Here is a 16,575-nt window from a genome sequence, read left to right on the forward strand (position 1 = left end):
ACACACACATATATGTGTGTATATAATGTGTATATATAATATGTGTGTATATATATGTGTAATATATATACATATGTCTGATGTATATATGTATGTATGTGTAATCTATATATATATCTCTATATAATATCATCTGTATATATGTTGTATGTCTGTATTATATATATCTATATAATATATCTATATATATATATATATATATATATATATAATATCTATCTTCTATATATATAAGCTATATATTATATATACACACACATATATATGTGTGTATATAATTGTCTATATATATATCTCTATGTGTGTCTATATATGTGATATATATCATCTATAGGTGTGTGTATATATATGTGTTATCTAATACCTCTGTGTGTATATATCTTGTGTTCTATATATATGTGTCTAATCTCTATCTCCATATGTGTCTCTCTCTGTGTGTGTATTATATGTGTGTTATATATATTATACATCTTGTCTATCTCTCTGTTGGTGTATATCTATATATCTGTGTGTGTGTGTGTGTGTGTGTATATATATTCTATGTATAAGTCTTATCTGTGTGAGTCTCTAATATATATATACTCTAATATATAACTACATGTCTTATCTAAGTGTAGTGATCTCTATATTATCGTATCTCTATATATCATCTCTTCAATCTCTACCTATGTCTCTCTTGTGTGTAGTATCTATCCTATCTATATGCATAGATCCATATATGTATATATAAGTGTGTGGTCATATATTCTCTATACACATCATATTAATATGTGTGTGGTCTATGATATGTGTGTCTGATCTGTCTCTCTGTTCATCTCTCTGTCTCTCTCTGTCGTCTGTCTGTCTGTTCTCATGTCCTGTCTTTCTCTCTCTGTCTGTTCTGTCTCTCTGTCTTCTGTCCTCTCTCTGATCTAGTCTGTCTCCTCTGTGTCTCTCTCTGTCCTCTCTCCTTCTCTGTCTGTCTGTCTGTCTGTCTGTGTGTCTCTCTGTGTCTCTCTCTGTCTCTCTCTCTGTCTGTCTGTCTCTCTGTGTCTCTGGTTCTATCAGGGAATGATCTACAGGATCTAACGTCTAACGCGGCCTCACAGTCCTCCTTAAAGGACACAACAGTCAGTTCAGTCTCTCTTTGGGTTTCTCTCGACGCACTAATCTTTTTTCTTTCAACTGGATTTATATTGGAAGGATCGACAATCAGGGTTTCTCTGTGTTTTGTGTTCTGTAATTTATTTATTGTTTAAAACGTCTGAAAATAAAAAAGATGCTGTTTGCTCTACAAGGTGAGAAAAACATACGGGCCAGATGGAATCCTAAACGCCCTCATGTGCCTCCAGAAACAATTTGAGTATCAAAACACCTGTCTGAGGATTTGCATCAAACCCAAGTAGCACTGTTTTACATTTAGAGAGCGGAACATATGCTATATGGTAAATATGTGGACTTTGCTGAGACGGCTTGATGACCGACTGGAGTGTGAGGTTTATTTATTCTCAATCAAACGCTCTGGCTGGAAAGGAAAGTGTGGCAGAGATATGTTTTCTCTTTTTCCTGATGTGAAAGCTAGATTCTTGTACATTTGGTACAAAAACATGGTGATGGTGGGTCACTACTCAAGCAGCTTTCAATGTAGGAACTTTTCAGAGCTTGAAATGACATCAATTACTCATTCCTCCATTTCTGAATCCAACACATTTGTAATGTGGCTTGATATGCTTTTGTAAATTAAACTACTATAATTATATATATATATATATATATATATATATATATATATTTTTTATATATATAACTCTCCTATTTTTTTTTATATATCTTTTTCTATCTATATATATCTATATATCTATACTTTTTCTCTCATCTTTTTTATCTCTCTCTATTCTATATCTCTATATATATCTCTATATCTCTCTCTCTATTTCCTCTTCTATATCTTTTTCTCTATATCTCTCTCTCTCTCTCTATCTCTCTCTCTTTTCATCTCTCTGCTTTTCTCCCTTCTCTTTTCTCTCTCTCCCTTTTTTATTTCTATCTCTCTCTCGCTTTTTTTTTCCATTCTATCCTCTCTCTCATTTACTCCTCTCTCATTTTCTTTTTTTCTCTCTCTCTCTCTGTTCCCCCCCAAACCCCCCTCTCTCTATCTCTTCTATCTCTCTCCTCCTTTTTTTTTTTTTCTCTCACTCTCTCTCTTCTCCCACCCCCCCCTCTCCTCTTCTATTCCCCCTCTCTCTCTCCCAGCTACGCGGTCCCAGCTCTGTTCTTCCTTTTCCTTTTCCTTCCCTAATATGTATAGTATCTTAAACTTCCTGTAATGCACTCAATAGTGTCTTTAGCGAAACAAGTGTCCATGCTTTCTACACTTCTTATTCTTTAAAAATGACCTGGATTTGGTTGTGTTCAGGCACAGACACAATTAGTTCAGGTTGAGGGAAACAGCGTGGCTTCAAGGTTAAGATTCAACTTTATTTGGGAACAATCGTGGTCATGCTTAAATGTTGACTCAGTTGTCTCGTGTGTTAAAATCTGATGTTTTGTTGACCCGACCACCTGACTTCTCTGCCCCCGTCATAATTGCTACGGCCACACGACGGCTTCATCACTTGAACGTAAACATATGTTACTTTGAGGTACAATTGTATTCTCCGAGCCTAAGGCGAGACGGTATTTATTCTGCTTTTACAGAAGACATCGTTCAACTTTTTTTCACAGGTGGTGCATTCTCCTTAATCCAATCTTCATGTGTACAATTGGTGGAATGGTCCTTTAAATACTTTATGACGCAAACGTATTCAACAACATCAGAAACTACCGCCTCAAGCATCATCACAGAGTTGCATCTTTCTTACACAGTCCATAAAAAGTTAACAGTATAAACTTTTTCAAGTGTTGTTGTTGTTAGGGCTGTGTATTGGATTATTTTAACTGTATATTTTTGAAGTATCGGTGGAACTGTAGTACCCTGAAATACAGAAAGAAACGTCTAGTGCAGACGAGCCGGGTGTTTCAAGATGACTCGATTACCGCTGAAGTGTTAAACTGTATATAAACATACACAATTTACATTGTAGGCGTTTAGCTGATCCACAGAAAGTCAGATTATTCTCACCTCAACATATATTATTTATCTGCTTTAATGTGGCAAACCAGCAGCTCTGAGCGTATTCTACGACAGACACACCGCAGAACAAGAAGGGTTCATGTTTGACACTTTGTTCTCGGTGGTGGGAGTTGCTCTCCGGAGGTGTCTCATTCCGTCAGCTGTAACGTCTGTCATGGGCAAGAGGGGCTGTTGCTTTTGTATCTGGAGATGTAGTCAATTATTCAGGAGGAGGATTTAGCTACTTACTGCTGTCTTGAAGTGACACCGCTGATTACCCCAAAATCAAAAATGGGAAGGACTTCGATTCCTCACCTTCCCCCTCCCTCGGTGCTCTTCTGTGAAGCGTTCCGACTCACCCACAGTAATAATATTGATTTCATCTTGACAGAAATGGGAAACGGTTGTCACCAGGTCTCCCCAAAGGGTTTACCCTGGTTAGACGTCAGATGTGTTCGTGCAGTTCTCTCCAGAACAAAGTCTCTGCTGCAGTAAATCCCTGCAGACGATCAAGACACTGACTCAGTGTGTAGTTTGTATGACTCATTTCATGATGTTCATGCATGAAAGACGTTTTAATACAAGATAAGATGTTCAAAATGTAAATTTAAACGGAGAGAGAAAACATCTCAACAAGTCTCGTATTCTCCAGATGTTTGTTGCAGTTTGTGTCTCATAATGAAATGCTGCGTACGGTTCAGCAGGCTGCCACCAGAGAACCTGAGAGGCTGTGAAGGTTCAAATCAAGTTCAAGACAATATAAATAAATCCTCTGATTCATCCTCCTTCGTGTTGTTTTAAGATCATATTTGGCAGAACAACTAATCTCAATATTATAGCCTCAGTTTACCATTTTATTTCATACAAAAAGAAATATAATGTTAGTGTCGCTGCCGTTAGGGATGCACCAACATAACTTTTTATTTCCCAGCACTGGTTGTGATCTGCAGACACGAAGCCTCAGTTATTTCCCCCCATATTTAAAATGTTCATTTTAATGTCCTATAACATAACATTCCCCGGACGATGAAACAACGAGGGAAATGCAATCAAACAATTACAAATATTACCAAAATAAAATGCCCAATAATAAGTCCGTTTATGTGGATCTGTTTTGTCATAGCCGATACCTGATCCTCTTAATGAGTACCAACCAGGTGCATCCCACAGTATCCCAGTTAATAAGTTGTCTTTTGCAGAGCGCCCAGTTCAATGAATGGAAACTCTTTCATGGATCTGGTTCCATTGTTGCACCAAGAACAAATGTAAAAAAACAACAAACAAAAAGCCCAGTTTAAATGTCCAGCTCTTGATAGTTTCTCAGAATGTACTGAAAGAGTAACAGATACATGTATCACATTAATCTGCAGCGGAGGTTTCAATATCTTTGCAGTTTTGACAAAGATTGGTGCATTTTCCTTTTTTTTCCCGGTGTCTGCTGCAACACCCAGAGTGCATTCACTCCATGTTTGCGGTTCAAAAATAGTCTGCCAGGCCACTGGGACACGTTCAGTCCCACGTTTCTGTCTGTTTTTGCCTGACAGGCTGTCTACTCATTGGCCAGCCTGTTTGGTATTCAGGTAGTGAATTGGCTGTTTGGTTGCTGCCAAGCAATGTGTGTTTGACTGAATGAGGTTAGCGGTAAAAAGCAGTCCATTAGTAAAAAGGACTGCTTTTGTCCAATCTCCTGGGGTATTGTATTGATAAGCCAGACTATGTGGCAGGAGCTAGTTAGAAATACCCCCCCTCCCTCCCCCCCATCATACGTTAGATAACAGGATGTTTGGAAGAGTCTTCATGTTGATTGTGCAGTAACATTGTTGGACGTGTCGAAGCAGTGAGTTATACTGTGCGGTACATATATGACTGTCAGCTTGTGTTGTACATAATGCAGTGCACAACGTAGAGCTGCAACTAATGGCTTCTTCTTTGAGCTGCAGATTAATTGATTGTTCTGTGTAGATAGCCAATTGAGACGCGTTGAAGGTGACGTATTGTTGAGACATTGTTTTGTCTGACAAAGATATTCAGATCACAATGATGCAAATCAGAGAAAAGCAGCAAATCCTCACATAGCAGCACGTGTTGTCAGCTGCAGTGTCACGCTCCTCTGTTCATGCAACACGCAGATACACCGTCGAGTACACTCTTCATGAGGTATGCACACCCCACCTGGAGGTTTTGGACAGCAGGACACAATGAACCTTCGGTGTGTTGAACACGAAGTTATGCTGTGGCGTCATCTTCGCACAGATATTCTGGTTTTGAGTCCAGATATAATGCGTCTGCCTAACTGGCTGTTGTAAATCATGAATATAGACACACGTGCAGCTGCATTCTCTTTGATATCTTTTAGTTTAAATCATAAACACAATCACCGAGCACTACATGAGTATGGTACAGTATCTGCATATTTCCATGTTAAATCTTGCTCGTCTGATACTATGAACATATTAACTGATGTACCTTTTGTCTTTATGTTGTGATTTCACAGCTAAAGGTCAGAATAAAGGAGCAGAACCATTAACCTTCAGTCTTTTCTGTGTAAAGTGAGCCATTTGATTGACTTTTGATTGCAGCCAAACGCCGAGTACATTCTCATGATGTATTGCGTGTTACAGAGATGTGCTTGTCCCGGCCGTTGGCATTTTCAGAGAAAGCACTGATGTCTTCTTATGTGGTGTTCTCTTGGCGACTGCCGGAGATGTTTAAAGCGACGAACCAAGACTTCTCCACTCAGCACATCTGCTCTTTCAATTTACCTGTGATTAAAAATTCAACTTTTGACCTTCGCTGTGTGACCGTGTGACATTTCCAATCAATGGGAAGGCGATGACAAAAAGATGAGCATGTGGAGAATTCCCCTCTTTGCTTTTCCCGAATGACCTTAAAAACACAACTACCCTTTGTGCAAACGTAACGCTCCCTGCCTTCTCTAACATTAGTGCCATTTTGAAAGCCTCGTTACAACAACCACCGCCAGAAAACCGGCTCATTATAGCACACGCTCAATGCTACTAAAAGATATATGAGACCACTTTACAGAAAATAAAAGCGAAGACGCATGCAGAATATTTGATACCTCTGAATTGTCAGCGGGCGAGAACCGATACTTCGGTACCAAGTAGATGCTTTTAATGTAATCTTGTAAAATGTAGTTTCTGCCGACATATTAGAGGGAAATATGACTTTACCAAGGTGTCCAATTGGTATTAAGAATCGTAGAATTTCACTGGTATTGTCATCAACTGCTACATTTCTGGTGTTGTCGCATCCCAACAGTTATTTTTTAATGCCTCTGTTGCGTTCATTTAATGTATGCGTCTCTCTGCACGCTCAATCGTCCTGGTTCATGATTCAACTGATGACTCCCTGTATGTATGTCTCTCTGACCTTTTTTCCACACTTAAGTAGAAACAGTGAAGTGTAACCTTGAACTTCCCTTTGTGTCACCACCACCGCCGGTGATGGACCGACGGTGAACTCTTCTTCTGTTCCTGGCGGTGACTGTCGGGCCATTTGCTGTCAAGGCCCTTTGAAGGCTGACTGAAAGGGGTCACTCTTGGGTGGGGAGGTTGAGCTTCCTCAGTCACAGAGAAGCAGCGAGGGGACTGAGCATTACCATTTCAATCAGATTCCAAGTGAATCCAGGAGATGCACGATGAAATACCTCATAATCGTAGTTCAGAGGCAAAGCTAATGGCTTGCAATTTATATCAATTTGAGATGCTCTTATCTACAGCAGATCAAATGCACTGTAGGGCATGCTTTCCACATTGCACAGATGAGAAGCATTGTGAGAGCTAATGAATCTTCATCTTCTGTTTGCTTCTCTCCCTGGACCTACAGACAATATTCAGTGTGCAGTCATTGGTATTGGTGAGAAAAGCCGCCGTAGTGTTATTAATTTGTGAAGCCAGATTTGAATGTCTGCTTCCTGTTAAAGAAGGATTTTTTTTTATATTCCTTTTATTAGCTGACACTCATAGACAGTGCTCCATAGAAATGTGCAATAGAATAAGATTAGCTTCAGTTTAATTGAAGCAATATCGCTAAAGTGACAGGACAGTGGTACCAAGTGGAGCTGAGTCACCCTGGCAGTATGACTATAATCATTATGCAAGCCAGGAGTGTTAATAAAATCATTTTTAGAAACGAGTGTTGCGCTACGGTAAGTGGTCGGGTAAGTAAGGATGAGATCAAACTGGAGGTAATGGAGGATCGAAATGAGGGGAGGAAAATGATTGAGGAGACGGAGGTTGATGTGGCGCTTGAATAGATTTTAAGAAGACAGAAGATGACTGCTGCTCTGTATTCCTCAGAACAGATGCGTATTAGTCCAAAGCAGCAAATACTGTCCGATCGGGACGTCTGACCTTGGTAGTAGTTATCTAGGCTGTTCCGCCGCGCACCGCTGAACATCAGCCGTCCACCCCCCCCCGTTGTCACCTCGGGCCTATAAACTCTGCAAATCTCTATTTTCATCTAGCTTCATTGTCATCCTGCAATAAGTAACGCCTCAAATAGAAGTGTTAGCTGCAATTTCTTTTTACAAAATAAGAGCGGTTTTGTCAAAGGATGCACGTTCTAACAAATTACCATTGTCATTAAAATCATAAATAAAATGCATGTTTTTAAAGCTTTATATAAAACTCAGATAGTTTTTTCCCCCCAAAACAACCCAAGTAAACTGGTGATTCTTTAGTACGTGTAAGATTGGAAGGTGTCTGACTTTGCCACACAACAATGGTGGTATTAATAAGACTCTATCATCCCAACCCTGGGAGTGAGAGAATATTCCTTCATATCCCTTATTGAACTCAAAACATCCATTGAAACCGGTACATGTTTGTCAGATACTCTGCAGTTTTGCATAGAGGAGCAACATTGTGTTTACCTGGTACCTGTTCAAGCTCCAGATATTTTTTCATTCTTTCTTAGATTTTTCTCGAAATCTTTGTTTTCAAACTCCACCACCAGGTTTGGTATCGCGGCTACAGAGACCGCTGAGGTTTGTCCTTCAGAGAGACGATCCGGATCGTGTGCTGCCCAGTTAGCAACATTTCAAACGCCGACCATCAAGAGAACAGAAGGAGCCTTTAATAACTCCTCATATTCTTTTCCTCCGTTACTTAAGTTCCTCTGTGTAAAATTACCCGGCTTTGAACCTGAGCCTCTCCGCAGAGGGGACAATGAGCTTATGTGCTTTGAGTTACAGAAAACGAGTGTAATGCCGCTTCCTTCCTTTGTGAATTAGATTCTCAATGCATAAAGAGACGAGGGTTTTTCTTTCTCATAGTGAAGTATTGGGGTTTGTGTTGGACTGGAAAAATATGATGCACATTAGCCTTTCTATTGTGCCAGCAGATCTCATTACGATAGTCCGTGCCTCATAATAAAGCGTGCCTTTTCAAACGTTCACACTTTAATGTCCACATTTGCAATGTCAGTGATACAATTATCCCTCGTCTCCATTTACAAACCCCACAGGTTGATATGCTGCTGTTTATATTATATTCCCCCCGTTGAGTGTCATTACTGTTAACTGATGTAACAGCCTCATTTCCTCAACACGATTATTCTTTAAAATTGCAAAAGCTGTGACGGTGTTCTCGCAGGCTGTGGAAAGTTTCAGAGTTTCTTTTACCTGCTAGTCGGGTCCAATGAAGCGAGTAAAGTTAATGGAGCGAGTTGGTTAAACTTCAACATACAACTCTTGTGAGTACGCTTTACGTCTGCTGCTGTCGGGACTCAAATATGGTTTCATCAACACTCACTCTTCAGCAACTCTGTGTCGTATGTCAAGAGAGAAAGAGAAACGGTGAAGAACTTCAGATATAAACCATGAAGAAGGTCACTAGTTCGCAAGTAAGTTTGACCAGATGAGGGAGAGTTGGCCGATAGTGATCAGTATATATCTCGGTAACGATATACAGTGTGTCACGATATAGCATGTTTATGTCTACTCCTGTGGGAATTAAATACTTGACAAATGAGTATTTTCTCCTTTTTATTTCAATTTAGACGACACTTGACGATAAATTATCATATTGAATTATCAAAAACCTTTTCATCACATCTCATAAACAGCAGGTTGACATTTTTATGTAGTAACTAAATAGTCGATTTTAGATTTAAAAAACTTTAATCAAAAACGAGAAAAATAGTCTCATTAATGACACGTGTGGCGTTCAGGGCAATATCTACAATCTCGTCAACAAGTTTTCTCATTTCCTCCTTTAATATCCTTTCAGTGTTTGATTTGATTATGCAAAGACATTTGCCTCGGGATGTGTGAATCTCAGTTGGACTCCCGTTGTCGAGCACCACAACATTGCCTTGAAGAAAGTGTCTCTGGCTCTCTCAAGTCTGGATCTGATCCAGAACGTGAAAGAATTCTTCTAATTGTTGTGTCATATTTTCTAGCTTGTGAAACGGAGAGATTCAAAGCCTCGAGGCACGATGAAAGGAAAGAGCTCAGAGTAGGTGTATTAATAGTGAGACTGAATAGTGTGTGTGTGTGTGATTGAAGAATCTGGATCAAAAGATCCCCGGGGATATTGACACAAACACACACGGATACACACAGAAGTTATTGCGTCATTTAAGCTAGCAAAGCTTCTCCCAAGACAGACGAACATGTTCTTGAATTATGAGTCTGATGAGTTTATCCAGCCCCCCCCCCCCCCATAAATGGCTACAAAGCTCCTGTTCCCACAGTCTCTCGATGGACTCATAAATACACTTTGTTTTGACAGATTTGTCTGATCTGATCTATATTTCATCTTGAGATATGCAGCTTGCGATTGCTGATTCACTCTAATTTCCGACCAGCTGTACGATTGATTGAGTCCTCCTGAGAAAACTTCCACAGAGTCCCACCAGGCAGAGACTGAACGCAGGCGAGGTGGAGGAAATGAGGAAGCTCGAGATTGTGAGAGTGTGTCTAATTTTAGAACGAGAGAAAGTGTGTGCGTGGGAGAGAGTGCAAATAAATAAATAAATAAGTGGCCACTTTTTAAGATAGTTATGAGAGTAATCGTCAACATTTTCCATACCTAAGCAAAGTCATATTCTTAGCTGCTGGTAGTGAAGAGGCAGAGTGAGTATCTCAATGACAGAAGTGTGTCAATCAATGGTCTTTATCAACAACTGTCATGTTGGTGCCGTTGGGCAGTGGTTTGCACAACTGAAAGAGAGATGGAACGGGTGCAGAGGAGTGTTGTTTTTAAGGATTTCCAGAAAAAAGGGCTTAGATGTGACCTTGACAGCAGGCAGAGCGAGGCGGAGGTTTGTTAGGTTGTGTGTGTGCGTGTGTGTGTGTGTGTGTGTGTGTGTGTTTGGGAGCATTTAAAAGCTATGGAAGGCTGTAAAAAGCCTGATAAGCTGAACCACGTGCCAAATCACACTCCTGCCATCTCACCCACTGACACAATGATTGAACACAGCTCTCTGTACGTCCGTACCTGTCTGTATTTATACGTCTCTCCTCTGCACATGGATACATGAATGTGTATATAAATATATATTCTTATTATGTGCACTTTACATCTGTGTGTCAGTGAGGCTGTGCAGAAGATTGTCCGCCTCTCATGTGTGGATATTTGTGCGGGGGTGTACAGGCGAGCAAAGGTGGAGCCACCTGCCTCTCCAAACAAGGAGAGCAGAGACGGCGGATGGAGAAAGGGAGCGGGGTCCCCTGTGTTTTCCCAACCCTGATTAGATTGTGCAGGAATTAAATTTCACAACAAAAACAAACAGCGGGGGGGCGGGCTGGCCCACCTCCTTCCACCCCACCACCGCCTCCGTTCTTTTACACCTCCCTCTCTCCGTCCCTCTCTCTCCCACCGTCGTCTCCTCCTTTTTATTTCCTGTCTCTTTCTGCGCTCTCACCTCAGCTGAGAGCCCTGATGTAACCGGCCAATTAAACGACAGATGATGATGTTGCTGCAGGAAGTCTGAGTGATGGTGAGCAGGGATGTGCGACTCATCACGCCACACATGATTAGGCAATGGTTTTACTGTAACCAGGTTTAAACTCTACCAGTGGCACTAATCAAACATTTGTTTCAAAATGAATCCATAAGTTTAATATAAAGATTTTAGCACAACATGTTAAGACCTTTTTTGATTTAATTAATGATCTAAAACATTTGTTTTTAATAATAGGGATTTTCACTTAAGAGCCCATGATGGTGTTTTTAAATTGTTATTTCATATCCTGTTAATCATCTTTATGGCCCCTGAGCCGCTGTGTGACAGGAGTCTTCGACTGCTAATTGCTTGTGACGTTAATAAATCTGATGTTCTTAAACTTCTGTCTGCTTCGAGTTACTTTAAAATATCTCAAAACGAAAGCTCTAAATGCAAGCGGAGCTCCCCAGTCGACCTGTTTTTATTTAATTAAATGAGTAGAATTCTCCCCGGGGTGGACACTTATCAGACCTGCAAGATGCTTTTTGAGAACAGGCAAAGATGTTCAGTGGCTGATGAATGTCGTGACCAAACATTCCCCGGATGTGTTGTTTTTTTTCCGCCGCAGATCGGAAGCAGTTTCTTGCAAATGTGAGCGCCACTGGCTCGTGAGATGAGCCCCTTCTCTCATTAGGCTGAGGGATGTTCACTTCACAGGGGACGGGACTGTGATGCAAGATGATAGTAAGAGTCTCATATGGATTGGTATACATGCTCTAAAGGGAAAAAGCCCAACGAGTAAACCGCTCCGCTCTCATGTTTCATCTGATAACACTTCATGTCACGCTCCCGCACCAATTATCAACTTCATGTAATCAAATCATCAGTGAAAATCCCTTTCAGTGAATACAAAAAGAAAAGAAATACTCATTATTTGAATCCAGTGGCGACATGGTTTCTTTGCCTCCCTGTGGGAACTCTCTTTTCATATCAGATTACACGTCTGGACTTTGACCCGCTGTGAGTGAAGCTGTCACTTTGCCAGCTTCGCGGCTGTGTCGCCAGCCTCTCCCCAGGTGCAGCCGAGTCGTCCTTGCAGCGGGGTCACGGCTGTGCTCTGCTTAGTAGGGCACTAGAGTAGTGCACCGCTCCGGGGAGACAGCGCGTCTTTGTTTAGCTACACAGAGGTGACCTCTCACCTGCAGGCTTCATGTGCTGATTGGGAGGTCTGAGTCAGACTGTGGGCTGCTGTTCACCAACACAGACGTCTGACTTTAGCTCTGCTTCCTTTCTATTCCTCATCCCATCAGTGCTTTTATTCCTTTCCTCTGTTGTCTTTTACTCTTTTAGCTTTTTCCAGAAATGCACTCAATGATGTGACTGTTGCAAATATTCTGATCAACAATATCAGGACACTTTTGCCAGTATTTTTTATATTATATCAGGATACAGCACATGTATGCAAAATCACTAAAAAAGATGATCTATATATATTTCAAGGAGTTTCCTCACAGCTAGAGAAATTAATGTTTTTGATTTTTTTGTGGTGAGATTAATCATTTAATTTGATTATTATTTTATAATGTATTTCCTACTGTCGTCGTAAAATGAGTTTATTAAGCTTGAGAGAAGATATCAGACTCTTAACCTGCACAAATGACAACGTATACAGATTCTTCTTACTCTGCAAACGTGACTGAGACACAAACACAGTTGACTACGATCGTAATTGCCCCGGTGCAGGTTAGATACAGGTGTTTACATTCAGACCTTAAATTACCCTGTAATCACAGCGTCTCTCGTCCTTTCTCTCTCTCTCTCTCTCTCTCTCTCTCTCTCTCTCTCTCTCTCTCACACACACACACACCGTCCCTCTCTCTCTGGTCCTCTCAGCGGTGTGTATCCTGCTAGATGAGCATGAGGCGGGAAAGGGAATGCAGCTCCGCTCTGTTTACCTCTTCCTCATTTTCCTGCTCTCTCACTCCTGACACATTCTCTCTCTCTCTGCCGCCTCCCTCTTTCCTCTCTCTCTCTCTCTCTCTCTCTCTCTCTCTCTCTCTCTCTCTCTCTCTCTCTCTCTCTCTCTCTCTCTCTCTCTCTCTCTCTTTGCTCAGTCATTCAGCGCTGTGCACCGCTGTTGTTTTGTGACGGTGGAGAGTCGGTGGGAAGCCTGTGATTGTGAAAATAAGCGCCCGTGCCGGAGCCGGCTGCCTCAGAGACAAACTAGATACATGCTGGAGGGACGCAGGCGCTGTGGATTCTAACCTGCTCATGTCAAGAGGAGATGGATTTAGGGCGCCTGTGAACTTTGGAGAGAATGTACTGCACGTGCAAAATACATAAACAGATCCTGTTGGTCATCAGGGATGGCCGGAGAAATGGAGGTCTCTGAAATCTTATCTTGAACACTGTCTGATCTGCTCCTGAGCGTCGGAAGCCCTGGAAGTGTGAGTTTAATCATTGAGTTGTGAGGTGGAGACACATTACGCAGGATTTAACGGGCAGAAGATACAGCTCAGCAAGGTTAACCTCAAAGACATCTGTTATACCTGATTACACCTGAGACGAGAGGGAAAATGACTGGCTCCAGGCGGAATTAAAGGAGTAACCTGTGATGTCAGACTTCACCTGGGGCAGCAGTCTGAGACTCTGCTGAGTAGGGCGGGGGGGGCGGCAGCAGCAGACTTCATTTCCAGGTGTGGAAACCACACCAGACTTGACTCACCTGACATCATCCCTCCTCTGTTTGAGCTCAGCTGTTCTGAAACCCACTTTCACCTCACGTTTCCTCCCCATGGAGCCACTCGAGAGGAGAGACGCTGATTAATGTGACTCCCAGCACCCCGTGTCTGATTCCACAGCACTAGAGATAAAGCGCAAAAAAAAACCCAGCACTTGTGAACTGTCATCGTGTGGAACAAAAAGAGGCACCATGTGGAATCAATCTGGATACTGCAGTCACATACCTCACCATGGATATCCCTTCTACCATGCACCCTGCAGGTACAATACCAAAACCTTCTGCTTCCCGTGCATCTCTCTGTAACTCGGTGAAGTCATTTTAAGTTGTAATTGTTTTGTCACTGGGGAAATATTCTGTGATTCTGGTCACTTTTAATCTTCGGTGTCCCTCAGGGTTCAATGCTGGTCCTCCTGGTTTTTATTTTATTTTTGTAAATTGTTATTGTAGTTTTTGATTCTGTGAGGGTGTTTTAATGCACCCTTGTTCATTGAAAAGTAATCCAAGGTGTTGGAGGCTTCAGTCTTTCCCAAGGCAGACGTTGTGACCAAACTGGTTTGTCAGGAATGTTTTTTTAACAGAACCAGGAAACTAGTTTTCCCTGTGCAGCAGAATAATAGAAGTTATTGAATAGGGAGGCAGGTTTGTCGGTCAGTGTGACAATACATGCAAACACTCCTACAGCAAAGATGTTGAGTTTATTAGTCATACTGTGTTTGAACATAGGACGATGGCATCATATAGGTCATTTCATATCTCTAACGATATAGATTTCTTGAAACTCAATAAATAAATAGTCTGTATGAAATAACCACATGGTAAAGCCTATACTCCTGTGTGAATTAAATACTAGAAATGTGAGTTATTTTATAGTTCGCAATCTCAACTTGCGCGATAACCCGTGCGAAAAACTGCGATATTGAAAGATCAGTTCAAAACTGCACTTTTCTTTTATTGGTGCGTTTTTGTGTTAAATTCAATTGAATAAAATAATGCTCAATTCAACAAGAGTGTTGTTGTACGTAAGCCTTATACTGAAAGCAGCAGAACTGAGCACACTTTAATATCTGTTAATTTATTGCAAGTAATAGCGTTATCGCATATTTTCCTCACATCGTGTAACTGTGGTCCCCCCCCGCGACTTCACAACAGTAATGACATCATTACATTTATCACAAGGGTTCAGATGTGACCCGCTCTCAAATGAGCACCATCAATCCTCCCCCCCCCCGAGGGAGAGCAGACCCCGGCCGACGCCTCTTTTTCTGTCAGATACTGTAATAGTCTGTAACCTCTAAAGTCTGCTGGAGCTCAACCAGCAGAATACTGATTCACCATTACTACGCAGTTATGAAACCTCTGTGTGGTCGAGCATAATGAAGACATACTTTAAAAATGAATGATGAACATATATTCATGCTAACTATACTTCTGTGCAAGTGGGAATTATACAAGCTTCATCGCTTGTCTTTATCCATGTTGTGCACATGTGGGTTTGCTTATGTTGGTGCGCAAAAGGCAGAGCGGTAAGGGTGGTCTGCACCGGGGGGCAGAGGGATTTAGCTGATGAGTGAGTCATACCTCAGACCACTGGGCAGGTCAATGACCTGTCAGAACAGCCAGCTCATGGCGGAGAGAGAGCACACAGGAATCCAGGAAATAGCCCTGAGCTCCAAAACAAACTATCCATCGCTATTCACTCCCACTCTAGTCTCTTATGCTGAAGCACTGACTCACACTATGAATATTCCACCTGTAGCTCAATCACTTCATGTATTCAAGTCAATTCTGCTGCATAAATTCAATGTTCGACATGCGTGCGATGCAGAAGAAACGCGATGGATAGCTGCAGGAGATTTACTCAGTTTTATGTTCTTTGTCGGTGCTTAGTTTTCTTAACAAATCGGCTTCTTCCGTGTTGCTTTAATGTCATTTGTGCCCCGTTTCCCCATCTTCTCATCTTGATTTTTAATCCTCTTTTTGGATTTACAGTCCTCTGAGGGATTGTCTCGTCACCTGAACATGCCTCAGCGAAACTGCTGATTAAAAAAGAAAGTTAGCACCTCCATGTCGCTGATACAGAAAGAGAGAAAAGGCTTTTCTTGTGTGCAGTGAAGGTGTTAAGGAAACATTTTGTAGGATGCAAGGAAATGAAGTCTTGATGTGTTTCCTTGGAGGAGAAAGCGACGAGGCTTCGGTCACTCCGATAAAATATTAAAGTGCTTTAACCGTTTTTATATACGAGCCTCCGTCTGATGTGTCAAACGGCTGCTTGTGTATTTCAAACCGCTCATAACACGTCACATTATGATGTAGCTCGTTCTCTGAACTCCGTACAGAGTTCTCTGATCCTAGAGGTCGCTCGAGTTAATGATTCCCTCACCTGTCAACCCGCTAAGCTCCGCCTCCAATGCTCTGCTTAATCCAATGTGTTTACAATCAAATGACAAGGTGCTCATAAGGAATGCCTTCGCCAGACTCCGATGTTTGGTCTGCTAATCCAGTATAATCCAGCTGCGTCACTCAGCCCGAAGGTTTGAGGTGAAAGTGTATAGTTATAGTGTGTGAGTGTGTGTGTGTGTGTGTGTGTGTCTGTGAGTGTGTGTGTGTGTGTGTGTGTGTGTGTGTGTGGTGTGTGTGTGTGTGTGTGTCTGTGAGAGTGAGTGAGTGTACGGCTCAGGGACGTAAAGGGATTTGGGCTGGTGGCCCAGTGGGGGGTGAATGTAGCAGATTGTCTGAAAGCCTTTGCCCCACGTACACACACACACACACACACACACACGCACGCACACGCACGCACACACAGATCATAAGTGACTACATGTTAACG

At 41.7% G+C, this 16,575-nt stretch overlaps 1 protein-coding gene across 16 annotated transcripts in view; it reads left to right on the forward strand.

Annotated features, from left to right (window-relative positions):
- The window catches only part of LOC115010243 (pleckstrin homology domain-containing family A member 7-like), a 103,566-nt gene that overhangs the window by 16,682 nt on the left and 70,309 nt on the right, over positions 1 to 16,575 (forward strand). The window contains exon 1 of one of the 16 annotated variants that reach the window (XM_029434763.1): positions 13,673 to 14,008. The exons of the other annotated variants lie outside the window; for them this stretch is intronic. Coding sequence (XP_029290623.1) covers positions 13,938 to 14,008 — 71 coding nt within the window. The 5' untranslated portion in view covers positions 13,673 to 13,937. Of the gene's footprint in view, positions 1 to 13,672; positions 14,009 to 16,575 lie in introns of those variants that run through there. 16 annotated transcript variants of the gene reach the window in all.

The sequence above is a fragment of the Cottoperca gobio genome, chromosome 6 (genome assembly GCF_900634415.1).
Source record: "Cottoperca gobio chromosome 6, fCotGob3.1, whole genome shotgun sequence".
Taxonomy (NCBI): Eukaryota; Metazoa; Chordata; class Actinopteri; order Perciformes; family Bovichtidae; genus Cottoperca; species Cottoperca gobio.